Source organism: Scomber japonicus, chromosome 9 (assembly GCF_027409825.1).
Source record: "Scomber japonicus isolate fScoJap1 chromosome 9, fScoJap1.pri, whole genome shotgun sequence".
In the NCBI taxonomy this organism is placed as follows: domain Eukaryota; kingdom Metazoa; phylum Chordata; class Actinopteri; order Scombriformes; family Scombridae; genus Scomber; species Scomber japonicus.
The window spans coordinates 29,893,808-29,921,178 of NC_070586.1; the positions used below are offsets into that span (position 1 = coordinate 29,893,808).

The following is a 27,371-nucleotide window of genomic DNA, read 5'->3' on the forward strand; positions in this document are numbered from 1 at the left end:
GTATTTACTTAAAAATGGGTGAAAAGAAAACATGATATATGTATACTCAGAGGAACTAGATAAAATGTTGTGCCTTCTTTCATTTGCGAAAAAGCGCTCATGTAACAACCTAACAATCCTTAAACTTGTCCAACCTTTGCACCTTTATTTTCTTATCTACTTCCTCTTACATGTGAACTCTAAGAAAATCGAGGGCAATGCGCCATGCTGGTTTAGTGTCTTCAGTCTGCTCCCTCTGGACGGCTGTTGTGAGGTTTATAACTTTAAATGTCAACCTCATTTTTGCACGCAATGATGCAAGAAAAGCTCCAAAGGATGACACAATGAGGGCTGGAGAGGCCCCAAGAGTTTCTTTGTCTTCAACAAATGTCTTGGTTTTAAGTATTGATGCTGATAGATCCATTGCTCAAGATCGACCCCTTGGTGACCTCAGTGCTAACAGTGGAGAGGGGAACACTCTCATACCTCTCTGCCACCCCCCAGCAGCGACAGCGCAACAGGGTAGACTTAAGCTGTTTCTGGAAATTGCTATTAAGGAAACCGTAGATGATGGGATTGACACAGGTGGAGACCATGGCTGTGAGGTGACAGAATGAGAAAATGATATCGTGGCTACAGGACGGGATGGCCTCGTGGTTCCAGTCAAATACTGTGTTGAAGACATTCAGTGGGAGCCAGGAGATGGCGAATGCCACCACTATGGAAATTAACATGATGTTGATCCTCGTAGAGCCTTTGTTTTTCTTTTGCGTGGTGTTCCTGCCACGCTCCACCATGTCCTTCCTCCTCCTGAGGCGCAGGTAGATGTGCAGGTAACATACCATGATGAGGAAGAGGGGAAGGAAGTACTGGAAGATGAGCAGAGAGGTGGTGTACGCTCGCCGCTCTTTAAGCGTTGGCCACCGCTCCATACAGACGGGGTGGTCATTGACAGGGAAGGGGATGCTCATGTTCTGGAAAGGCAAGGTAAGTACACTGTGCGAGAGGAAAGGCACTGAGATTAAGCAGGCCAGGATCCAGGTGACAGCCACGGCCAAGTAGGACTGGCTCACTATTGGCTTCCATCCAGTAGGGTGGACAATGAGCTGGTATCGCTCCATGGCGATGAGGACGAGGGAAAAAATGGAAACTGTAACTGATATACACTGGATGAAGGGTGTGAGTTTACAGAGGGCCTCTCCTAGGATCCATTGGTCCATCAGTGTGTAGATAATAGTGACTGGCAGGCAAACAATACACATGAGGATGTCAGAAAAGGACAGGTTGGCGATGAGCACGTTGGTGACGTTGCGCATCTCCTTGTGCCGTGTGATGACAAACACCAGGCAAGAGTTCCCAATGAGACCCACTGCCATGACTGTACTGTATGCTACAATGAGAAAAGTGGTGCTGCTCACTGAAAGCGAGCAGTCGTATGTTAAATCCCATTGACCCTCTTTCCACAATACTTGGTTGTGATTGGTGCTGTGTTGCAGCTCCATTATGGTTTTCCTGGGATCACTTCAAAGGCAACGGTCTAATTGAACTAATTTGTTGTGTCACACCTGCTGTAATTACTTCATGAATAAAATTTGCATTTTTTTCTGCAAGCTTTCACTTATGTTTAATCTTTGGCAGTCTTTACAGAAGTCTTCATTTGTAGCCTGGAGAAAAATAGAAGAAAAGGAATGAGTAACCAGACACATTTCAAGTTCTGAAAATGTGTATTTTTTTTAGAATTGTTTAAAGACTCAAATTAAAATGTGAAAACTGCAGCATAAAAAGATATTGACCTTTACTTGTTGAAAAAACTCATTTAATCATTAGTCCTTTTAAATTTGGCAGAAATTGATTATCTTGCTTCAGGACAGGTTTTTTAAATTGGCAGCTTTTCTGTATGTAATCCACAAGTGTCTTTTCTGTGCTGTGTTGTATTAAGTGGTTCACCTTTCTATACACTGGCACTGGATTCAATATTACAAAAACAAAGATTTATGAAGGGAATAATTAATGTGGGTATGCAGATATCAGAAGGATTTTCCTATCTCCCCCAGTACTGGCCATAATAAAATGATATGCTGATGGCTTATCATCAAGAAACTGCACAGATCCGGACTTTGTCACATCACTCTAATGGCATGCTGATTTAAATTTCCATCACAATAATGTTCATAATGACTGCTCCTTCAGAGACAATTATCCCCTCGCAATGTTTTCTCCCGTTTTAACAGTGGGAATTTATTCTCCTTCAGTCCATAAAGGAACAGATACCTCTCATTGTAACTGAACATTCACAATAGCTTCTCCAACAAATTAATGTACTGGAAAACAGAGCAGCAACACAATTTCATTACACCGAGAGACAGAGCAGAGAATAGTGCATGTGGATGTTTGCATGCATATGTGCATATTTATGTATGTACTGAGATGTTTTGCTCACGGCTCAATTCCCCCAGAAATTAGTTTAGCAACACAGCCATGCTAAAAGAATGTAATCTACAGGATTAAAAGGATTTATCATTTTTAATTGAAGACTCCTTCATGATGATAAATGCTGACAGGTAGGACAATAATTGCATACGGCCATTTCTATTATGAGCACTAATGTCCTATTATAATCTGCTGTTCCATCTGTGGCAATTACAAACAAAGACAGAGTATTCATAACAGAAGTAGATACTTATATTTGGAGAAAGTGTATTCATATCATTTGAATTCCTTTGTGGTTCACAGTCATCACAGGCTTCTTCTAGATAATTCAGATGATCCAAGATTTCAACCAGACTAAACCTATTTGAATTTCTGAATATGTTGTTTCAGTATCATACCCATCCCTTGATGCTGATTATTTTTGGCAGAATTTAAACACTTAAAGTGATGCATCGCTTACTGTTGTGGAGCTGTCTGATCTGCTGCTGTAAAGCTCGGTTCAATGCAATGGAATAACGAAATGTATGAAGGTATTTATCAAAACATGAGATTACAGTCTTGCTCTATTCTAATTATACAGATTATTTACATATTATAAAAGTTAATGACCTACAGGAAAGAGATGGAGTGTAAAGATACTGTAGAAAGATCCGACACAGAATTCAAAGATACTGAATATCAAGTCACTTCAGTCAGATCCAAAACAAATCTAAATCATCATCTAAACAAACTGAAGCAAGTCCTACAAATCTCATGAAAAAAAGAGAAAAAGATTAGAGACAGTGTTAAAATGGTATCCTACCCGATCGCTGCAGCTGTCGTGGATGCACTGTCTGTGTGTCTCTCTGTCTGCACTTGTTTCTTCTCGTAATGAGGCGGACTTTCTCAGCTCCGGACAGGTGGAGACTCCTCTGTCCTCCTTTATGCCTCCGTGTGTGTTCCCCGCTCTCCTGTCCGGGGGAGACCCATCACAAACATCCACCTGAACGTCCGCTGAACAGAGCCACTTGCACTTTTAGCATCTCATATGGAGAGCAGTCTGGCCAGTGGCAAGTAAAAAGGAAACTATAAATCCCATTAGAATAGCTGCTTTAGACTGACAGCACAGAAAGAGCGCTAAGGTTATTAAAACTCATTAACCCACCTTAAAACACAATGAAAGACTATCAGGGTGATTTTTTTTTCATTAAAGATTTGCCGCAATATGTCATGAAAAGAAATGAACCGACCTGAGATTAAAAAAAACAAAACAATTTCTTAATTTCAGAAAAAGAGTTATAGACTAGCTTGAAATGCAGTGTTTTAATAAGCTGCCAAATTAGCCATTGTTTCTTACCGAAATGTTGTTTCTTCTTGGACTTGGGGCGACGCTTTACATCAGGTGAGACACAAACAGAGTTTTTGGTGGAGAAGGGGGTAGGACGTGTCCTGCCAGGATCACTGATAGGAGCTGAGATATCTCTTAAAGCGACCTTATGCCTCAGACTCAGACAGGGATGTGATTGGGAACATGTTACATAATAAATTCTCCGTGGCTCGCATGCACGCGAGCATGTACACGCGCGCGTGAAGGCACGCGCCCGCACAGGGGCTAATGGGGAAATTGAGTTATTCGAAATTTGTACACATGGACTGCTTCACCCACCTGAAGCAATGTGTCAGTGAGCGGTTACAGAATGATACAAGTTTCATATCCTAAATGAGAAATCGCTGTAATATCATTGTAATATAATATTGAGATAGAGATATCAGATATTATTGTACTGTGATGTTTAAATTTCCCACAACTCGAATTCGTCATTAAATTATAGTATATTGTCTATAAATCATACTTGTTAAATATGTCATAGTACTGAGTTATTGTGTCCATATGGCGTGACTTTTTAACCCTTTCATACATAGTGGTCAATACAGTGGACAGCTATTCAAAAGCTGTTTTCTTATATTCATGGATTTTGATAGCATAGTTGCACTTCAGCCACCACAGTGGACACTAACACTTCATATAGAGTAACTTTTTTGGTGAATCAGTTCATTTATGTTAAATGTTATAATGTCATTTGACAGGGGGAAAATTGAAGTTCAAATATTTTTCAATATATTTTTCATGCCTAAAGAGAAAGAAAAACACTAAACACAAAAAACCCTGCCTGAGATGATCATAATTCACTCTTATGATGAGTGTGATTGTTGAAGTAGAATCCAAATATCACCTAAATAGAAGATAAAGATATCATCTTCTACAGTTGTATATTTCTGTCACCCAAAACAGTATGATGCATAAAGATGTTTTTTAAAAAGGAAAATCACTTCTGCTGCCAGCATTTAATGATAAATATTAATGGATAGTCTTACAGATGTACATCGATTGATATGTGCATGAAATCTGGCAAGGCCATAAACTAACTTCTATGTCTATTTTAAAGATTATTAAACTTATCATTATGTGTCAAATGTCTTAGATTGATTATCCATAGTGCAGTTCAAATACGCAAAACTAATAACACAGCTGGTATGTTCTCTTCATTTGCAGCACACACTGTTTCTGAAATACCATCACGATTAAAAATCTGTGTCCAGATCCCTGTGAAGCTAACACCTAGAACTATTTTAAAACCATTTTTGCACCTCTCTTGCTTGTGCAACAGATTGTTAACTGCTTCTTCACATGATCCCCACACACTCGTGTTTCAAGTGGAGGCTGTTTGAGAGAACAGTAATAGCTGTTTGTCTGAGAGGCAGAATGGTGAAATGACTTGCCATCAACAACAACAGCTCAGTGGGTGTTTACTTGACACGGAGGCATGGGTGTCAAGTCACTCAAAATTATTAATCTATGCTCATGTTTTTCAGAGAAAAGCAGAAATGCAGAAAAAGCGAGGTAAGTGTTGGATTTTTTTCAATCTTAATGAACAACTATTCAATATATTGAGACATGGAATGATTTGTTCTACTTCTCCCCTTGTGCAATCTTCACTACTGTCACTCACATTTTGATTTTTATTTCAACATGTTTTGATGGAGGGAGATAAGAAAACACTTTTCTGAGTAAGTCTTAAATGTAGGTCTAGGTCTATGGTGACATGAAATTGACAAGTTGATGGGCTCCACGTCATTTAGCACACGGGTGCTGGCCAGATAAACTTGTGCAATCCAGAAAGAACAAATACCTCTCACGGAGAAGGGAACATGTTTCTAAAACACTTCTGTGGTGGAGGCTGTGTGCATAAACAAACAGAGGAGATTTGTTCCATTTTAGGTAGTACGGTAGAACAAGAACAGATAACATGTCGGAAACATTTTCCGAAAACATTATCTCACTGTCACATGAAATATTTGATTACTCTTTGATCATGTCTTTTGTTCAGTACACTCTATCAACTGTTTAAACTCCCATCCTGTGTCCATTTACACAATACATATTGTTACTTGATTCAATATGGCCATATTTGGATTCAGAGAGAGACTCACATTACATAAGGTGGCAGTTGTACAAGTGGTTCTTGTGGGAAAATTGTTAATGGTTTTATGTGTCACTGCCAGTGTAAATCAATAAAGTACTTTGCCCAAAACAATGAATTGTTCCCTTGCTGTAGCTCCCCATATCCATGTTTAATAGTATTTGGGGAACAATCATTCCTCAAAATTTTTAATAGGGAGCCTATTTTTGTGTGATCATTTTTCTTGCCAAAAACTCTCACTTATAATATCATCTGGGGTGCAGTGGGCCTGATGTTAGATAGATTTTAACACCAGCCAGCCAAAACATAGAAAGAAATATAACTTCACAATTGTTCATATTTGTTCAGTTATGTTTTAAAGAAAGAGCAGAAGGAAGATGTATACTTTGAAAAATGCCTCGTATAAGATAAAGTATATTTTGCCCATTGTGAAATATGATGGCAAGAAGTCTCTTACAAGAACATAAAAACATATTGTGATATAATTATTTTATATATTGCTGGAGTTAATATTTCATGCTGCTGTGATAAAGGTTTTTTTCATGCCCCTCTTTTGAAACATGATCAGTTCGCTTAGCTTAACACAAAGTATGCCTGGCTCTGTTTTCATTGTGAGGCAGGCGAGGGGCCACAGGAAGTTACTGATCTGGTCATGAAAAAGTCAGTTTGTATCTATTAAAAATAAATAACTTGTTAAATAGTAAACATTAGAGGTGCTGTAATACATAAATAATGTTAGTTTTGGACAGAACTTGTATCCAGTCTTCACACTAAAGTAAACTAACCAGCTGCTGGCAGTAGGGTCATATAGGCTACAGTATGAGAGCTCACAAAAAGTTGAAACTATTCCTTTAAGATATGGCAATTGGAAGCCTCTGGGGTATAAAAAGATTTTAAGAAATAAAATATTATATATATATATATATATATATATATATATCGTAGTATTGTTATTATTATTACTAGTATTATTATTATTAATGATGATAATATTATAAAATAATTGTATTACTATAAGCCCACAACGAGTCATGTACTTATAATTAGTATTACCTGAATTAGCATCCTGATACTAAAGACTGTTTTCACCTACCAGCATGATGTGCTCAGTATTCATGGCCCAGTATGTGGTGTACACAAGTGTGATGTGGAGAAAGAACTTCTCAGTGAATTAAGAAACAGGGAAGAGAAGGAGTAGATGTGAATTTAAGGATTTTTAAGGTAACTGAACATGTTCAGGGGCCATCTTTAGGTTGGGATGTTCTTACAGTTTGCAGAGTCGGAACATCTTGGTCATCATTTTAAATGTAGCCTTAGGGATAATAGCAATATAGCCTACTGTTTATTGACAGTGCTGCAAATTTCATGCTATAGGTGTAACACATTTATATGTAAATGCCATGTTACTTTAAAGTGAGGTCAAGGTATGTCTGTTCAGGGATTACTGTATGCCCTTGTATACTGCTCACAGTGTATGAAAAGATCAATATGAAAAGATTTATAGTCACTCACAATGATGACCATGAGATATTATTCTATGCTGACATTTTATACTGCTGGTTATGTATTTGTTATAGCATAAAATACTGTATTACCACATGTCAGGCAGTGATACCATATGCATATATACATTTGTGTGCAGATTATATAGATAGGTAGAGATAAGCATCACTGATAATCTTTACATTTATTCATTGATACACTGATGAATCAGTGCTGCACAGTTTGTCATTCAGAGATGTGGCAGCTCTGTTGTAGGGTTGTATCTTGAAAACGATTTGAAAAATGATGCTGACCACCGATGTGCATCTGAATTTATGTGTAATTTTATGTAATGTGTTTTGTATGAGATGTCGTAATTATGACATTTATGATGTGATATAAGATGTTTTTCTTGAGAAAGAGAGGAATCCAAATAATTCAATACAAGAACGGGAAAATCAAAACAAGTTGTCTTGTTGCTGTGTCCTTTGTTCACCTATAGATTAACTCATACAAGCAGCAAAATTACTGCTGGATTTTGATGGCTAAAAAGCTGACCGCTAACAATACAAAATCTGAATGTGGCTGGAATGTAATCCATCATCAACTTTTCAAGCCAATTAAAATCCAGCACTGACACAGGGAAAGCATATTGATTGGGTGGCTCATTTTTTCCCCCAACTCTTCCCTTATCGCAACCCTAATCCATAAGCACTGGGTTCATGAAGCAGCTCATTGAGTGAAGGACAGTCTCTGCTACAGAATTACAGCCTCTTACATGAACCAAGTTGAAATGATCCTTGACACCATCACTGAAACATAGTCCTATAAATCCCCTGAGGCTTTAAATAACCCCAGCCAAGAACAAATGCCACAATGCCTCAGGTACTTGCACATGACAAACAACCCTCATCAGTTGCAGAGATCACATCTGACACATAGCTCACCCTGATGCTCCTGTGTTTAAATGTGACTTTTGGGAGAAGAACACACTGGTGAGTACTGAACACTGCTTATATACTGTAACATCTAATGGTTTTTTAACATAGGCAACATTGTACTCTCAGTAGTTCATATTTTCACTTGGACTTTGATCTATTTTAAGTTGTTTGTAAGACGTTAATCATTATAATTAAAGTGGCTATAATCAATATTTTTACATTAACAGTGAAGCAAATGACTATGAGTAAATGTGTGAAAGAGGTAGCTCAGCCTACACAGGATTACTACTCAAATCTGAAGTTCCCCTCCGCTCTGTAGAACATTTTGGCTTCTTATGTTGATTTTTGAACACAATTTGTGTTTATTGTGTTGGTTCAGTTTCGTTGCTTCATCGACCTTGTTTTCGCCAACTGTTTTCGCAGCTGTTTTCAGTGAAAAAGCTCAGACACGCCATGCTTCCTGCCCAGCACCAAACATCAGACAGACATAGATTTATCTAACACAACCTTCGCCCCCCACTGGACTAACACCCAAGTTTGTGAGGTTCTGTCCCAGGACGCAGGCCCGAGAAGTGCACTGCCCACATTCGGCCAACTTCTCTAAGATTGGCTCATGAGAGGGACAAACTGATGCAAGCAGGACTTTCTGCACAATTATCTATTTTTGTAGGTGTATAGTTTGTATACCTCCTAATCATGATTATATATATAGTATAAACATAGAAGTCTATACATATATAATGATTACAGTAGTCATAAAGTAGTTTGACTGTTTAGGGAATCCTCTTTTTTGTTTTCTTGCTGACTCTAAGAGTTAGAATGCAATAATATAGATACTACACTTAGATCTATCTGTTAATTAGGAAGCTACAGTCTGGAGCCAATTAGCTTAGTTAACATAAAACCAGCAACAGGTTGAGAGCACCACACTGGTTCTCTCCAAATGGTAACAAAATCTGCCAACCAGCAACTCTTAAGCTCATTGATTAACAAATTCCATCTCATTTGTTGAGTAAGGACACAACATTGTGGTTTTAAGTAGGGTTATGAGCCAGACTACATGGCCTGGGGCAGTAACTTCCGTTTGCCTGGCAGAACATTACTGGCCAAGAAATAATCCAGCAAAACCACAACATATTTGTGCATATTAAACAAGCAAGATATAATGGGTTAGATAGTGAGCCAGCCTAACTGTTCTCCTCCTTTCCAGTATTTGTGCCAAGATTCTAAATATCAAACTATAAAGTTAAACTCAGCATCGACCCAACTCCACATTCAATTCAAATATGTTTCCAAGTCATGCCCCGAATTGGAAATACTCTTCTGGTTATGGACCATTAAGTATGAAATGAAACAAAGCTAAAAAAAAAAAAAAAAATCGATTTCACTTTTGGTATGCAGTACCTTGAGAATAACATTTTATTATAGTGGTATGAACTGATTTGAAGTAGTGAAAAGAAGGAAGAGCTATGGAGAGAGAGAAATAGACAGAGAGGGGCCTGAGATGGGGGTTTATTAAAACACAATTGCATTAGCAGAAGGAAAGGTAGATTCAATCCAGTGTGCATTAGACCTGCTGACCTTCCTCCTTTAATTCATATAAATGTTCTGCATGTCCTTCCTGCTTCCTAAAACCACATAAGTATTCTACTCAGCTCCAGTCACATCTGTGTGTGGCACAGACACTTCTTTTACTGCCTAGCTTTTCCCTCGGTGTTCCTTGGCGTCTGCACATGATTCAGAATGTACACCAACGTTGTCACAGCGAATAAGACGGTGGATGTCACACCCCAAAATAGCCCACAGCCCAACAGCAAGAGGTGGGAACTGAATTCAGAGGCGGCATAAAGTGATAGAAGGAGGATGACAAGTTGCTCTTGATCCCCATAAGCCCTGTTCAATATGAATCCAGATCCATTGACACATGGCAGATATGACCAACCACCCACACAGGTGACTGGCCACAGTATATTCTGGTTAAAATTTGTTCCACTATCAGTCCCATTTTAATCGGCATAATTGCGAGCATTGGAGAAAATGGCAGTTTCCAGGGTTACTGTACTTGGCTATGATTCTGAAACGCTTATGAAATCTCAGAAAACGCATATGGAATATGCTTTGATGAGCATAATGTAAATTAATCATTTCATGTCAGTGTGAAGCCATGCAGAGACATAAAGCTATTTCCATTGCCTCTGATATTCCATTAGCAGTGTAGGCAAACTGTACATGACTCAGACCAAACCTCCCCTTTGAGAGCAGCTGTCAAAGCACAGTCCAGACAAGCTATCTGGTGTTATCAAGTCCCTACTTGCTATCTTGTATAATACTTTCCACTGAGAAATGCTGTTTTCCTGCCATGTGGGAAAAAGAGGAAATGGTCCAACCTCTTCCATCCTATACAAGAAGCCTTAAAGTTGGTGTTCAGCCATTTATACTCTTTAAATAAGGGACAAACATGTTAACAGACCAGAAGAAAACTAGATGAATTTACCTAATGCATGCTTTGTTATTTGCCCAATAAATAAACCTTGCATCTTGCAGCGCAGCACATACTGTTAGGAGGTTTAAATATTTCAGCAACATTGGTTTGTTTTCTCTAATTCCCCAGTGGGGTGCAGAAATGTCCTAGCCTTTTCCAAAGATGACTCTGACCTCAGTGAAAGACATAGCCAAGGAAGAAAGAGACACTGCTTCAGCTGACTTGCTGGTAGGGAAACAATAATTGTCAATATTTTCTCATGTAATTTTATTTATCTTGATTCCTGACTGCCTACAATTAAATATTAGAATCATCTCATCGAGTGCAACTGCAATTTGTTAGAAAATGATTTATAAACTCAATTAAATACACAGAGACATTCTGTCCAAATCCTGTGGCAGTGTAAATGACCCCCCGCTGTTTATCATTTGAAGAGAATTATCTATCACCAAGTGGCTGCCATCTTACAGTAAACAGTACAGACGGCTGGCAGGCTTCATCAAACAGCAGTGCTGGAAGTTGTTGTGTTATAGGATTTTGGTGCAGAGGAAAATTGATTGCTCGCTTCACAATCACTGAGCAGCTACAGCAAAATTGCACCTGCCAGGGCCGCACCTCAGTCACTTTACAACCATCCATTTAAGTTATGAATCACAGAGCACTGAGTGTGTATAATACAGTAGACATATTACATTTCACATTGCTCCTATTGCTTAATGGACTGTCCAGTTTGGAATTTTGATTTGCAATCTTTACACCCTGTAACACATTCATGCTACTGTAACATTTAAAATTAGTTAAAGAAAATGTTGCAAATTGGGAGCCTTCATTAAGATTTCAGATTGTATTTATTAAGCATAGTGTTCACAGGTCAAGTGTGCATATAACATTGCTTGTACAGTTTTTTATTTTTAGGGGGGGGGGGGTGTATTTGTGCAATAAGTTGTCAGGCAGGTCCTCCTGTGCCACATGAACGATGGCAAGTAACTGGCATGGTAAACAGGCTGGATGTGAAGCAGGCAGAATAAATGGCACCACTGGAGCACTACTGTCCCAAACTAATCAGTTGTATTGTCCTCTGGTCTGCCCGTTTCTTCCCTTATCAGATGCAGCATACAGGAGCCATGCTGTAGAGCATGACTGGTACTCTCACTTTTTTCTAACAACCTGCCTCAACAGCCTATTCCATTTTAGAGCCTATTGTGCTCACAGCACACATAACCTTCTTTGCTACTCACAAATTCTCTAGTTCAAAGGATGACCAGTAATGGCACTGAAGATGGTTTCCTTCAGTAATCATTTGAGTGAGGGTCAACAATTGCCAGATTTGTGTAACAGGATGCTCAAGGTCACTCGAGTCTTGATAACTGTTGTAGCCAACATCTCAATTTTTAAAGTCTGTTTGTTGTACCATGGAGCTTGACAGCTAATTCAGTAAATGCAGACCATTTTGTTTTCATTCGTTTGTCATTTCTTCCTACGTCTTGTGGCGCGCCTGCTGCACAGCCTTTTCCTGATGAGAGGAGACAGTCTGCTGCTAATGTGCTGGAATGCTCTACTCTCTGTAATAGCAAATCCTGGCTCTCTGTGACCTCCAGATACAAAATCAGACAGAGTTTCACCTTGACTGACGTCACAAGAACAAGAGCACCAGCACAATCCTATGAACTTAAATATTTATTGTATCCCTATGATTATGTCACCCTATTTAACAGGTAATGTGTGAAAATGATTTAGAATTCATGTTAGGCAGTTAAAAAGGGAAGTGATATGTGTGTGATTTTCACGGCTTGGAAGATTTGATACCTTATGTTGGCAAAAAAAGTATATTAGTAGAATAATTGGTGAATTTCACAACAAAAATAAATAATCAAAATGTGTCTTTCTGATAAGCCGCCATATGGGTACCATTAGTAGAAACTTGAAATCTAACAAAAGGACACATTAAAAGGTAATATCTTTTTTTTTCTTTTTTTTCATTACTTTATGTCAGTGACTAATGAGTTTTATTACTGCACAGGTTGGGTCTGCTGCCATTCTAACACTGCACCATAGTATTCCTGTCAGTATATAATGTATAAGAGTGAAATATAATATTGTGGTTATAGGGCTGTAACTAATGATTGTTTTCTTTATTGATTAATTAATTGATGAATCATTTGGTTCAGAAAATGATGAAAGATTTACATGACTATTCCCTAAAGCCTGTAGTGATGTCATCAATGATGCTTGTTTTGTATAACCAAGTCTCCAAAACCTAAAGATACTCAGCCCACTATGGTATAAGACAAAGACAAATACATTTGAAAACTGGACTGGAATGTTTACTCTAAAAATCAATTGGAATATCTTAATAACTGACAGATTAATTTTCTGTCTATGAACAAATCAATTATTCAGTCAACTGTTGCATGCAGGTCTATTTTGACACGGATCTGCAACAGAGACCTGGTCTAGAAGAAACTGCCCCTGGTAAAGTTACTGTATGTATACATGTTTGCTGTTCAGGGAGCTGCAGTGGCAGAAATGATAGACTGTTTCTTCGTGCAGGTGACAGATACAGCCAATGTGTCAGAGGAAAAAAAGTTATGACTTGCCATTTGAAAAGGGCATTCTTACACCCAAGACAAAAAGCCATAGAAGCCATCACCTCTTTCAACTCTCCCTGTGCACTCTACAAGCAATGTATATTACACTGCAAAATAAATCAAATGATAGATCATTCCAACTGTGTTTTTGCAAGTGGAAAAATCTCTACTCTTCGTGTCAGGAAATGACATATGCAAATTAAAAGTGCGGCAGAAGATGAATGAGATTGTAAAACCTAAGCAATATGGAAGCCTCAATTTTTATGAAAAAAGACCATCATGACTGGCTGCCTTAGGAAATCTATCTGGCAGCTCATGCAGTTATCAAACAGTAGAAGATCTGGAAAGCATTTGATCAGATGGAGACCAAATACTGGAGGTGCAAAAATAATAAACACAACAAACAGTTTGGCGAGAATAATAATAATTTAAAAAACATTATGTGATAATGATGATCCATTATGTAACTGTATTATTACATTTAAGACTTAATGTATGTACAGTATTTAAGTATCTAAAGTTGTAATCATTACAATGTGTTTTCTCTTGTAGGCAGTCAGTCATGTAATAAAATAAGCAGCTGTTTAATGGTTTAGCTGGTTTAGGTGATGCTGAACCCAATTAAAGGTTAATAGTCTCATTTATCTTGGAGAAACTTGTAACTATGATGTAGAGCAGTCACCAACCCTGCTTCTGGAGAGCTACTACCCCACCAGGGGCGATTGTAGGATCAGACCTTTAGGGGGTCTCAGCTCCAAATAAAACTTGTGTTAAAAGTCAGAATATGAAGTGTTAAAAAAATACAATAATCATTTATTTGTTTTTAGGGGTGCTGAAATCAAGTATAGGGGGGGTCTAAAATCACCCCTGTACCCCACTCAGACACATCTGCTGATTCTAATAAACTCATACCTGACAAGTTTATTAGAATCAGGCTTCAGCTGCTTGATAACAAACTACAAATTAGAATCAGGTGTGTTAGAGTGGTGTGATACCTAAAACATGCAGGGCAGTAGCTCTTCAGGGGCAGGGTTGGTGACCACTGATGTAGAGGAATAAAAAGAACAACATTACCCCATAAAGATAGTGGAATAGCAGTATAAAGTCAAACTAAATTCAAATAGTCAACTTATGTAAAAACAAACAAACAAACAAACAAACAAGCAAAACAGCAGACCGTAGAAAAAGGTAATTGTACATTGGCTTGCTTTCCATTTCTGGAACAGGTCCACTAATACAGTGACAGCACACACACACACATACACACACAGAGAGAAACCTTGTAGAAATGTCCTTATAAAGACATTTGAGAAGGGAACAGCATCCTCTTGTGTTAGAAAAAGAGAGTCACATGTTCTTACATTTCTTTTCACTAAAGCCTTACTGTATGGAAATAATCAGAAACTAAACAAAGGAAAACATACAATGGCAAATTCTACACACAATAAACAGTAATTATTATTTTAAAGACAACCTGAACCTGTTATGTCCCTGCTAGAGTGCCTATAGAGAGTTCTATAGGCACTCTAGTCCCTGCTAAGTGTGACGGACATTTCTGATTGGCCCTTTATTGAAATATGGGCGGGACTCGAGGAGGGAACAGGGCAACAACAACCAATCGCGTTTGAGCTCACCGCCAGATACCAAAGTAAACAGACGTTGTGTTGATCTGTTAAAAATCAGAAGGTCCCGTTAGTCTCTCCATAAAAGGGGAGGTTTGGCGTTTTACGACCAAACAGTTGAACGGCTTGTTTTGACGAAGACTGGCAGGTTTTGGCATTGTCGTTTTTGTGTCACTTGTTATTATCTAGCCCAGTGTCGATGTTTTGCGTTACATGAGCTGTTAGTCCGCTGCTAGCTGATGTTTTGAACCGATTAAACTACATTAACATTAGCTGACAGCTAAGCTGCGCAGAAGCCGCTGATAGCAGGTCGACAGTAGGTCACGAGTGTAACTGTATAGCTTAGCGTCTTTCTAATAGCCCTTCGTTTAAATGAGACAGCGTTAATATCGTGTTTATAACTTGCACGAATGACATTTCAAGAAACCGCAACCACCCTTCTTTGACCAGCTGCTCCTCCTCCCCTTCCTGTTTGTGTATTTGCTCTGCTTGTTGACAGTAGTTGTTGCTTCTATTTCTAAACAACTATGTGAGAAGTACTTCGAAATATGTCAGTACCAGGCAGATAAGAGTGATGAAACCTGAATATCAGTGTCGTGCAATGGCTGAGGATGGAGAGGGAGAAGAGGGAGGACGCTTCGGCTCCACAGGCCGCCCGAGCCGACAGACCTACAGAAGTTCAGCCCATTCCCGCAGCCTGCTGGAGGGCCTGCTGGCTCTCAGACAAAGTGGCATCCTGTTTGATGTGGTGCTGCTGGTGGAGGGTCGACCTATTCAAGCCCACCGTATACTTCTGGCAGCCTCCTGCGATTACTTTAGGTAAAAATCCCAGCAGTTCTCCCTGTTGTGTGCACTTTCACTTTCTTCTTTGTGAATGTCAGATATGTCGCAGGTAGAAATAAAAAAAGGCAACAATCGTAGTTACTGTCATAGGGGTTTCACTTTTCCAGGCATCTACAGCTGCAGATGCCACTAAAGATACAAAATCAGTGAAGATATAGGCTATTGTATGTAACACCACTCATGCCTAGCTCTGGTCATAACCAAATAAAAAGATGCCTCCATGAGACTAAATATATCCCACTGACACAAGCTGATTTATTTTATTCCTGTCTCCATTTACATACACATTTGCAGAGTAGACAGTGGAGGTGTCTGCAGCCCCCTGTCACAAGACGCAGCCATTGCTTGGTTCATCCCGGTTCATCCTCTTTCCCACCATCGCCTGCAGCTCTTCAACAATATCATATGATAATTTCTGGTTGACCTTCTTGTTTGTGTTTACTCTAGTTTTTACTTGTCTGCTTCTGCCATGATGTAAATGAACCTCCAGCAACTGTGGACAATGTAAAGTAGATCACAGATCTAATAATTGATGTCCACACTCAACCAGAAGCAAACTTAATGTAGAGGAAGGATACAGATGGATTAATTAAATGTGAATTCAAAGAATAAGTTGTGTTAGTGTGCATTGGGCCGGAGGGGTGTGTGAAAGATAAGACACAACACAACATTACTTTACAGATATGATATGATGCGATATGATGTGGTCTACTCTGCACCTGCCTCTCAGGTTTAACAACTTGCCTCATGTATTCAGAAAATGTGATTGAAAGCATGAGAAGGTTTTTCTGATTGGCACCAAATTAGACCATGAGTTTTTCCCAACATAAACCATTTAACAAAGAGTTTCTCTTCTCCACCAGGGGGATGTTTGCTGGAGGCCTTCGGGAGACACAGCAAAATGAGATCGCAATTCATGGAGTATCCTACATGGCCATGAAAAAAATACTCGACTACATCTACACGTCAGAGATTGAGCTGGACCTGGACTGTGTGCATGAAGTCCTGATAGCTGCCACACTGGTTCAGGTAGCACACTCTTCTTCTGCAGAATTACGTTTTTTCAATATAAGGTTACTTCAGCTAATCTTTGCCCTTTTGTTTTTTCAAGATTGAGAATGTCATCGGCTTCTGCTGTGATTTCCTCTTCTCCTGGCTGGACGAGAGCAACATTTTAGAGGTGCACCATCTCGCTGATCTTTACGCTCTGCAGCAGCTTAAAGCCAGGCTGCACTCCTACATCCTAAGGAACATCCAGACTTTGTCTCGAGCCGACGTGTACCGACAGCTCCCCCAAGATGAAATATTCAAAGCACTGAGCAGTAACGAGCTTCAGGTGAACAGTGAGAATGAGGTGTACGAGGCAGCGCTTCACTACCACTACAGTCCAGAGCAGGTGGAAACTGACCAGGTGTACTTGCAGGTCAGTCTGAAGGTGTGTCTGCATTTTGTATTCATCTCTCCAGCTCAGCCCAGATTAGAAACACAATTCCTGCTTACTCATTATTTGCCAAAGATTTATTTACATTGAATTCTTTTTTTAAAATCTTTCTCAACCACAGGACAATCTCAAGATGCTTGAGGCTGTACGTTTCTGCCTGATTGAGAAACAAGTATTGCAGAGGTTGTACGGGAAACTGAGCCAGTGTCCACTGAAGGATTGCGTCTCTGATGCCCTGCGTTACCATGAGCAGGAGATCTGGCAGCCCGTCCTGCAGAGCCCTCTCACCCAGCCGAGGTCCACCTTCCACTGTATCTTGGGCTTTGGGGGGATGTTCACCTCATATACAGACAACGAGTACTTGTTTCAGGTGTTCCACCCAAGCTGGGGGGAGTGGAGGACTCTCACTGCAGCTCACTCACCACGAATGTCCAACCAGGGCATCGCCGTGGTTAACAACTTTGTCTATCTTATTGGGGGAGACAAGAACACCAGTGGGTTTCTTGCTGAAACCCGCTGCTGGAGGTGAGAACCCATCAAAATACTTCTTCTTTTCAAATTAACGCAGATCTGTTGACTGGTTCGTATTGTGTTCATTTAAGGGCTGAAACTACCAATATTTTATTAATACATTTAAATTTAGTCAAAAGAAATGTCTTTAAATACATTAAGTAATTTATCAAAATAGCTTTCTGCTCATGTTCCGACAACTAGATATTTCTATTAATGGACTAATCTTTTCAGCACAAATTCCCTCTCTCCATGTTTATTCTGTTCCCTTGTTTGAATTTCTTGGACCAACTAAAATTAAAATTGAGCATATAATCTCACCACAAGGGCTATTTAGTAACTTGTCTGTTCTTTCCAGATACGACCCTCGTCACAACAGCTGGAAGACTATCCAGCCTCTCCAGCAGCAGCATGCTGACCATTGTGTTTGCGTGGCGGGTGGCCATATATATGCCATAGGAGGGCGAGACTACAGCAGTGAGCTGGACTGTGTGGAGCGCTACGACCCAAAAACAAACAAATGGGAATTCGTGTCACCCCTCAAAAGAGAGGTATGAGAGTAAATTTGAAAGATGTAAAAAGATTTCATGTAATACTCTCATCATCCACATGATGGTGCTACATACTCACCAGTGTATTGTTAATGGTGCTTTCCTGATGCATACCAAGTATTTCCCTCTTTCCTTGAGTTTCCTTCAATACTTATCTAACCTTCCCTCTAGGTTTATGCCCATGCTGGAGCAGTGGTGGATGGGAAAATTTATATAACATGTGGGCGCAGAGGATTGGCGTACCTCAAAGAAACCTACTGTTTCGACCCAGCGGCCAACCACTGGACAGGGTGTGCAGAAGGGCCAGTGGGGCGGGCGTGGCACGGCATGGCTTCTGTTAATGGACGAGCTTATGTCATTGGGGGAAGCAATGATGACTATGGATACCGGCGTGATGTCCTGAAGGTACAATGACACAAGTCATGAGAGCTGTTAAAGCTGCACACTGAAAGCTTTGTTTATTCTGGACATGCTCTGAACATCTTTCATAAGCTATATAATGATGCTTTGTGTACTCCTGTTTTTCTGCCATCAGTTTTTTTATATTCAAATAAAATGTACTTGCTTTCTCTAAAAGTTTTTACACTTGAAGATGTCTTTACTTGTAACGTGACAGATTTCTTTTTGAGTGTATTTTTTCCATTTGCTTTTCATAAGTGGTCATTTGTTAACTTTTATGTCTAAGTTCTCCTTCCTCTTGACCTCCCCACACTCTTAAGGCTGATTTATGCTTCTACGTTGGGTTGACGTCCCCTACGCAGAGAATCTCTGTGTCGCTGTGGACCCCTACGCCATCCCCTGACGTGCACCTCAACAGAAATGTAACTACACGTCGAGGCAACGCAGACCGTGAGGGCTGTGATTGGTTTGCTTGGTAGCAACGTATTTCTGGTATCGTGAAATTAATTTCGGTCGCCCGTCCCGCCATTTTTATCTTGGTAATACTCCAATAAAAGCATATTTTCTTCCACATCCAACAACAGCAACTGCAGCAAGATCCTCTCTCTTTTGGCTACTGTGACCAGAAAAACCCGAAGCTAAACAAAGAATCAACTAGAGACACTGATAACCATTCAGGAAAGGAGCTCATCCCCCTACCGCTCTGGTGGTGAATTGTACCGCGACAAAACACGACACGACAGAGAGACGCAGAACTGTGAAAGGTGCACGATGGCGTTGGGGCACCGGCATAGTTACGGCGTGGAGGTTACGTAGAAGCATAAATCAGCCTTTAGCTGCCATGAATTTAAATTAGAAAATATACTACACTCTGTTGAGTCCAACCTCCTTTTACATCCTGATGAAAGCTTTTGTGGGGTAAAAAGCCATTGCATTTAATTAGTTTAATTGACTTTTGTTCAAGCTAGAGCGTCACCTTTTGACAGAGCTTATTTCTGTCTGTACAGAGTTTTTTATGAAATACAGAATAATTCATTTTCTCTTTTTTTTCCTTTTCTTTCTTTCAGGTGGCATGCTTCGACCCCGCAGCCAACTCTTGGTCTTTATTGAGCCCTCTCCCCGATGGACATGGGGAACCTGGTGTGGCTGTACTTGACAGTCGCATCTACATACTAGGCGGGCGCTCTCACGACAAAGGCAGCAGGATGAAATATGTTCACGTGTTCAACACCGACACAGATGAGTGGGAGAACGGGACAGACTTTAAAGAGCATGTCTCCGGTCTGGCAGCCTGCGTTGTGCTCATGCCTCCTGCTGTGATGGCACAGGCCAGGAGCTGGGAGCAGCGCTCCAAGGCTTCATGGGAAGACTTGGACATTGATAACTCAGAGGACTTGAGTGAGGACTAATCTGCAGAGAATTAAGTGAATCTATATAGTATGAGCACTGGTGACTGTCATGCACTTTTCTTATTCAGTATGTTGAATCCGAAGTACTTTAAGGATACTTTTGTGGCAGTGGTTAGGGCAGCATTGTGTCCTTCATGCATGTTAACCACTTTGAGTGCCTCTGAACCAAAGTGTCATTTAGGACCTTTGCGCACTTTTTGTTAGTTCTCAGATATTTTCTTAGATAATCACGTTACATCCACAAAATCTTTACCTGCCTAAATGTTAATGCTACTGTTTGTTGGTGATCCCTCATTATTTTCTGCAGAGAGACCCTTTATATCTTTAAGTGAAATTAAGCAGTGAAGACTACTGGCTATGCAATAACAGGGAAATATAGACAACTCTCAGCTGCCCATAGTTTTTTTTTTTTTTGACGTGGTTACTACTGCATTACTGGCAGCTAGGGTTAGGGAGAGTTTTCGCCCCAATAGATTAAACAGCTAAATTGTCAATTTCTGAGATTAAAGACTACTGTTGACTTTTCTCCCACCTGGCAGTGACTAATTAATGCCAGGAAGTACATGGGAGGCATCATCACATCTGCTTTACAGAGTCATCATTCAATTTTAACATTGTGCCTCGTTTCTCTGGCTACTTCCTGAACTTATGTGGTGTGGTGTGCTTTTTATTAGCCTTTGGTTTTGTGCCTCTGATATCACAAATTGTTTGGTAAAACTTTGTTGAACTGATTTGTGTTCGTACCTGAATGATGAGGCACTGGTGCTAAAGGTTGTAGACCTCAAATCACAATGTGTTGCCATGTCTGTAAGTCAAGTAGCATCATGTCTCCATGTTTGTGTGATGATAAGCTAACCATTATGATTTTTTTTTTGTCGTTGTTGTGTCCTTTCATTTAACTGTAACTTTTTCGAACTGTGTAAGTTAGTCCATGATAAGATCCAAAGAGCACAATGAAGAGTAGTTTTAGAATATTTTGGTTCTGCTTTGCTCTGTACTTCTGTTTGTTTCCTCCGTTCACGGTTACGCTGTCCAGTTTAATGACTCCTGCTTCACTATGCATCCTTTATGTCTCTGTGGTTGAAACTTTTCAGGAACAAAATCTGTTGTAGAATTTGAATTCTTTCCCATATTATGTTGTATGTATGGTATTGATGTATTAGGACACACTGTTAGACCAGATATGCAAATTTAGTGTCCTATTCATAAGGTAAGTTCTCAAATTTAATAAAATTGGTAATACATGCTTTTGTTGTGTGTGTGTGTTAGTTGCGATCACAGAAATCTATCACTGTATTAACACATAGCTGTTTTTATTTAGGCTGATTTCAGTATTTTAAATGGATATTTTTAGTCCAACAAAAATAAATAAATGAAGGGATTCAGTATTCTTTTCCATCAGAAATGTATTCCCACCAGCATGTTTTTATCACCAATTTGTCTTCATATTGGGGAAGAACATGGTAATGTTTCATTATACAGGTCTGTAAATATCTAAATGTTTAGTGAAAATAACTTTTTAACCTTAATCCTGTAATTTTACAAGGAAAATATTCTGATTAGAATTAAATGAATTGTGTTTCCATTACAAGCAGTTAATGATATACTTAAAAAATAACTGCTCTGTTCAGATGAAACTTGCAAAAAGTAACAACAGACCAAATAAACAGAGTTTAAGACACTGTTAATAGTGTCTGAGGGTGGGGGGCTTTGACTCATCACCTCCTGAAATCCTGACTACAGCTTTATTTTAGGTGTAGAGTATATCTTCATTTATTAAAGTTTATGTTGCTGCACTTTTGTTTAATTCAACACAATTTCACAAATATACCAGATAATCTCTCATGTTTTACCTGTCATTATACTGACTGGTTACTGGTGGTTACTGCCTTGCTCCCTTTATTCCTCCCAGTCTCTACTAGTTCCTCTCCATTTGGCCCTACACTCCATCAGCTTTATGAAGGTTGACTGCTGCTTTCCTCTCCTGGGCCGTTTCATCTACATCTGTTACCTCCCACCAGACCTAAGTGAGTGCCCCCCCTCCTCTCTCTCTTTCACACTATTGTGCCAGCCCCCAGCACGTTGTCTGGTGGGATCTTGCTGACACCAGCAGTGGATATCCAGGATCAACAATCTGCTACGTTTATGTGCCAATCTTTTCAAATCTAAAGTTAGTACCACCTGGGGGACACTTAAGACGTATGCCATGCACTTAACCCAGCAGCCTTTACAGTCATCTGAGTGCAGGTCGATCTGGTGCTCTTTGCTGGACTATTATCAGAGCAATTAAAAGGCCCAAATTACCCATTGATGTGGAGCTATGCAGATTAAACCCAGTGGAGTTGTGCGTGTTTGTGTCGAGGGGATTTTACTAAGTGCTCTCTTTCATTCTTGTTTCTCCTGCTGTGTGGGAGAGGTCCAACGCCAGTTTGTCAGGAAACAAATCAATAGAGAACAAAGGAAGTCACCTGTGGATGGAGATTTGGACTCAAAAAGGTTTCTTTTCACTGTGTGACATATTTGAGCATCTTGGGAATAGGCTGGATGGTGCACCTGGTAACCCTCTCACATTGCTCTATTTGAACCACATTTTAGGCATTTACAAAAAGCCATAACCAACGTTATATTCAGCGAGAAATACATTTGGTGTCGGTCAGCCTGTAGTAGTGTAGTACACTATCATCATAACATAACACGTTTATCCAAGAAACAGAATATCCTCAACCTTTATATTTAAAGATAGTCAAGAACATTGAATTTTGTCATTGAATTTAATCCAATCCAATCCAACTTAATTTTTTTAAGCACTTTAAAACCAAAAGACCAAAGACCAAAGTGCTGTACAGATGAAAAGACATAATAAAAGGCATAACAGCTCACATGAGGCATATAATTGCATATAACAAATCAAATGAAATGAAATACATTAAAAGACATAAAACCAAATGAATAAAATCAATGTCTCACAAGGTTTCAAAGGCCAATGAGAAGAGATGGGTTAAGAGATTTAAAAACAGGCAGAGAAGAGGCCTGTCTAATATGCAGATTGTTCCAGGTCCCCTCTGAGCTACTTAGGCACCACAATTTAAGGAGCGAGGCTGTTGCTGGTTAGTATTTATGAACAATGTGACTTCTTCTTCCTCATTTGTTAACAGGTATTTAAAGGGCAAGATGGATAGATCCTAGTATATTGCCAGCAATACTATCTCACCATGAAATTAAATTCAATTAAGTATAATATAAATAAATATAATATGTTATTAAAACTTCTACTACTGTCCTAATCACTTAATTTTTTACTGTGCACTGACAAATGTACTTTGTTTCGAGTATCTAGTCTTTATATAAAGGTCGTATAAATGCCTAAGGTTCTTTAATATCATAACCAGGATTTAGTTTTTCTGTTCCTGTCTAATTAAAACACTGGCCTCTGGGTGATATCTCTATAATTTGAATATATGATCTTGATCTATGATTTGATCTTTATCACATGAGCTGCACACCCTGCCGGACAGAGCTCCCTTCTCTTTACCTTTATTGAAATGAGAAAATTAACTGAGTACTGAAGAAGTCTGAGGCAAAGGAGAAGCAGGTTGTGCATATTGGTTCTGGAAGATGATGAATAGTACTGAATAGAATCCACACTAGGTTTGTTCCTGAAGGATGACCTCCACCCCCTCTCCCTCCCCCTCCTCCTCCTCCTCCTCCCTGGACTTTACAACAGTCATTAGCAGCTCATATCCACCCAGGGTGGAGGTGATGGGCTCAGTCTGTGTTTTTCAGTTGTGAAAAGGAGCCAACAGCCCCCCATTTTCATGCTTTTTAAGGCTCATTGAGATGGAGAACGAGAGTCGTGCAGTGCTTTATGATGCCGGTGGGTAAACCTCAGCAGGTGAGCCAGAGTCACGGTAATACAATGTCTTTAATGCATGCTGGGCCTGTCGAAACTACAGAGTGGTACTCATTAGATCAACAAAGGGGAAATGCAAACAAACATGAGCAATGGATGTGCTGCTTATCAGAGGTTGCAAGGTACACAGCATGCAGATGTGCACCCACGGACAAAGACTCCTACCAAACACGCAGGAAACTTGCTAACTGCTGACTGTATATTGGAAAAAGAAGAAACCAATTAAAAGTCACTTTTAGGTTTTTATTTGCAGATCACATTACAGTTGGAAGACAGAAATAAATTGCACACTTACATTTAATGCTTTCTTTCTTTTTTTTTTTTTTTTTTTACAAAAATAATATATACACATGAAGATGGGATGAAATTCAAAATAAATAGACAATTCAACAATAACACAACTGATCAGCATGGCGTAGCACTCGGCACAACTGGGGCCTGAATCCTGCCAGTCTCAACAGAAGACAGCGACAGACGGCTCCATATTTCTTTTCTTCTTTCAGTTTTTCTATTCTTGTCGCAGGCCTCTGGCCCTCAGCCTTGTGTGGGCATGCATTCTTGTAGCTGTGAGCACAGGATCTGCATTCTGGTAAGATGGCGCAGCAGCAGCAGCAGCATTGGTAAAGTCAGTCTCAGTCAGTTAACACTGAAGATCCCCTCACCAGCAGGAATAAGAGAACAGTGGGTACTGGCTCCACTCCGCCATGTTGCCATGGTGATAGCCGTGGTGCACAGCTTGCGTGGTGTAGTCAGTGGTCAGATGGTGGGGAGGGGGATACTGGGCAGGACCGGGGCCACTCCACTGACCCAGGGGCTGCTCGGCACTGTAGGGGCTGTAGATGTGGTGGCCGATCACTCCCGGCTTTCCGGCCTGAGCCATGGTCATATTTAGCACACCGGTGTAGTCCTGGGGGCCGGGGAGGTGCTGGGGTCCACCGTGGGAAGGCCCAATCTCATGGGTGCGGTGCTTTGACGAGTCATGATCGGGGACAGTAGCGACATCAGGGACCCTGGACTCGAAACTGCTGCGCCCTGATCCACTGTTGCTGCTGCCGATGCTGGAGGAGGGAGACGGTGACTTTCCAAATTCGTGGAACCTGAAGAGTAAAATAAAGATGATCAGTTTTCTGTTTACTGTAATACGATGATGTTCTAACATGTCACATAACTTTGCCAGTATTCACCTGTAAGGCTGGTAGGATGATGGAGCAGGAACCAGCTGCTCTGTGCTGTACATGTCCCTGTTGTCAGTCTCAGCAGGCGAGTCGGTCCTCACGCTGTGCTCCCTCTCAGCAGCCCAGGGGGAGTAACGCTCCTCTTTGACTGTGTCGTCGTCCTCCTTCCTTTTCGGCAAGTCTCCTTCATCTGCATCGTAACCCTCATAGGATGACCGGCAAAAATCTGCGAATACACAAAATCATCAGATCAACTTAAAATCCCAGGACAGGATACAGGAAACATCAGGAGGAAGAGAGTTTGAGTTAGTACCTGGTGGACTGTCCTCCTCAGAGTCCCTGTTCAACATGTCTGAGATCTTGGCTCGCTTCTCAAGGCAGGCTGGGTTCTTGTTTGCACGCCTAAAATAGAGAAAAGAAATGTGTAAATGAGGATCCAATTTTCTAATTAAACAGCAAAATTGGAATTGTTGCTGCAGAGGCCCCCATCCCCATAACCACCAACACCCACCTCTTCTTAGTTGTCCCTTCATCACGGAAACCTTTTGCAAATGGGTTGTGATCAATCTTCAACCTTGTTATCTGTAGAGAGACACAATGAATGTTCAAATCTCAGCGATATGTGACATCCTACCAGCAAGTTTTCAATAGTTGGCAGAGACAGAAACTGACCTTGGTGTTCTGGTAAGCGGTGACTGCTGTGAAGGAGGTTTCAGGGAAGGTAAAGGTCTGGAAAACACTCCAGCGGACACTGAACAGGTCGTCTGCCTGGACGATGTGGAAGCGCGGGTGGTAGCGATGCATCGAATGCAAAATGATCTGCAGATATAAAGAGACTGGTTATTGCTGGAGTTCTTTTATTTCTGGGATTTTAAGCAGTTTTAAGCAGTACACACTTCACAAGTATGTACTTTATTGTTGCTAAAGCATCAATTCTTTAAATGTTACCAGTTTCTTTTGTCAATTATCTAACATCTTTCAAAAAGTAGCATCTCATTCCAATATCTCTGAGTGTTTTTTACTCACATGGCCGTGTTGGTCGAGCGTGTTGTTGGTGAGTTTGAGCTTGAGGAAAGAGACGGACTGCTTCATCCAGTGGCTCCCAAGGGCCGGAGAGTCTGGGTGGAGGTAAGTCCTGCAGGGAGGCTGAGGCTCCGCTTTTCCCGCCACCTCCCATTTCTCTTTATTCCACTGTGGGAAGGAGACAGATAGTCAGGGAATCATTAAAGGCTAATCTATCATACAGAGAAGGGATTTACAGAAGGGGCTACGTCTTCCACTTCCCACAGTGAGAGGAGGACGACGGAGTGGAGAGTGATGGCTGGCTGGTACCACCCACAGAGATAGGGGGGTAGTACAGTGGGGTCCCAGCAGGGGATAGAAAAACAGGAAGAGATAGTACCCTTTGATGTACGATGACAAGGGGGTTGGAGGAGGGGGGTGGGGGGGATAAACAGGGGGTGACTCTGGTAACCACTGAGGGATATCTACGGCCAAAGCCAAATGAAAGTCAAGGCTATTTTCTTTAAATGGAAAGTAAAAGGAAATTTGCTAAAACTTAAGATCAAGATAACACCCTGAAATCACTGTTGCTGTCTTACCTTATACCTGAATCCATCCTCTGGAACCATATCGACCAGTAAGATGTACTTGGCGCAGGGAATAAGACATGACAGATTCACTTTACAGTGTGGAAACATTCTCCTGGAAAACACAAAGGTGAAGATGTGAAGGTTGGAGAAAAACAAGCAAACACAAAGAACAACAGGCGCTAGTTTTCTTACATCTTGCTTTAAATATGGATTCTCATCTTGTCTTACCTGCCCGGTTTAGTGATTATCATCTCTGTTCCGATTCCATGAAAGGTCTTCCAGAGTTCAGTGTCCTCCAGAGTCATCCTGATGTTGCCCTGGAGATAGGCATCAGGGCCAGCAGCCATGGAGGAAGGAGGAGGGCCACTGAAGTTGGCCTTCAAGTCTAGAAGAAATTAAATTAATCACAGAACTGAAAAATGAGATATTCTGTGGTTAAGATAAAACAACTAAATACCAATTTGTGCAACATTTTAAATTAGGGTTAGGGTTAAGAAGAAACAATCAGAGTAAATCCAGTGAAAGTCTGTGAACACTTACCTCTGATGGACTGCAT

The 27,371-nt window shown here is 40.4% G+C and overlaps 3 protein-coding genes across 4 annotated transcripts; 1 reads left to right on the forward strand and 2 right to left on the reverse strand.

The window, feature by feature from the left end:
• Positions 1–377: 377 nt before the first annotated feature.
• npy8br (neuropeptide Y receptor Y8b) lies at positions 378–1,496 on the reverse strand. Its single transcript, XM_053325378.1, has one exon. The coding sequence runs from the start codon at positions 1,479–1,481 to the stop codon at positions 378–380; it is 1,104 nt and encodes a 367-aa protein (XP_053181353.1). The 5' UTR covers positions 1,482–1,496.
• A 13,565-nt stretch (positions 1,497–15,061) lies between these two features.
• klhl22 (kelch-like family member 22) lies at positions 15,062–21,429 on the forward strand. Of its 2 annotated transcripts, none has more exons than XM_053325795.1 (7): positions 15,062–15,804; positions 16,692–16,857; positions 16,940–17,263; positions 17,391–17,794; positions 18,138–18,330; positions 18,502–18,735; positions 19,797–21,429. In XM_053325795.1, the coding sequence occupies exons 1-7, from the start codon at positions 15,560–15,562 to the stop codon at positions 20,136–20,138; spliced, it is 1,908 nt and encodes a 635-aa protein (XP_053181770.1). In that variant the 5' UTR covers positions 15,062–15,559; the 3' UTR covers positions 20,139–21,429. The 2 variants fall into 2 exon arrangements, with proteins under 2 accessions (XP_053181770.1, XP_053181771.1); XM_053325796.1 differs by having other exon boundaries at positions 16,940–17,251.
• Positions 21,430–24,706: 3,277 nt separating this feature from the next.
• Positions 24,707–27,371, reverse strand: tbx16 (T-box transcription factor 16). Its single transcript, XM_053325797.1, has 9 exons — positions 27,356–27,371; positions 27,044–27,200; positions 26,825–26,927; positions 26,250–26,414; positions 25,896–26,042; positions 25,735–25,805; positions 25,537–25,625; positions 25,233–25,449; positions 24,707–25,145 (listed from the first exon to the last, which is right to left on the reverse strand). Exons 1-9 carry the CDS (start codon positions 27,369–27,371, stop codon positions 24,707–24,709), a joined length of 1,404 nt encoding a protein of 467 aa, XP_053181772.1.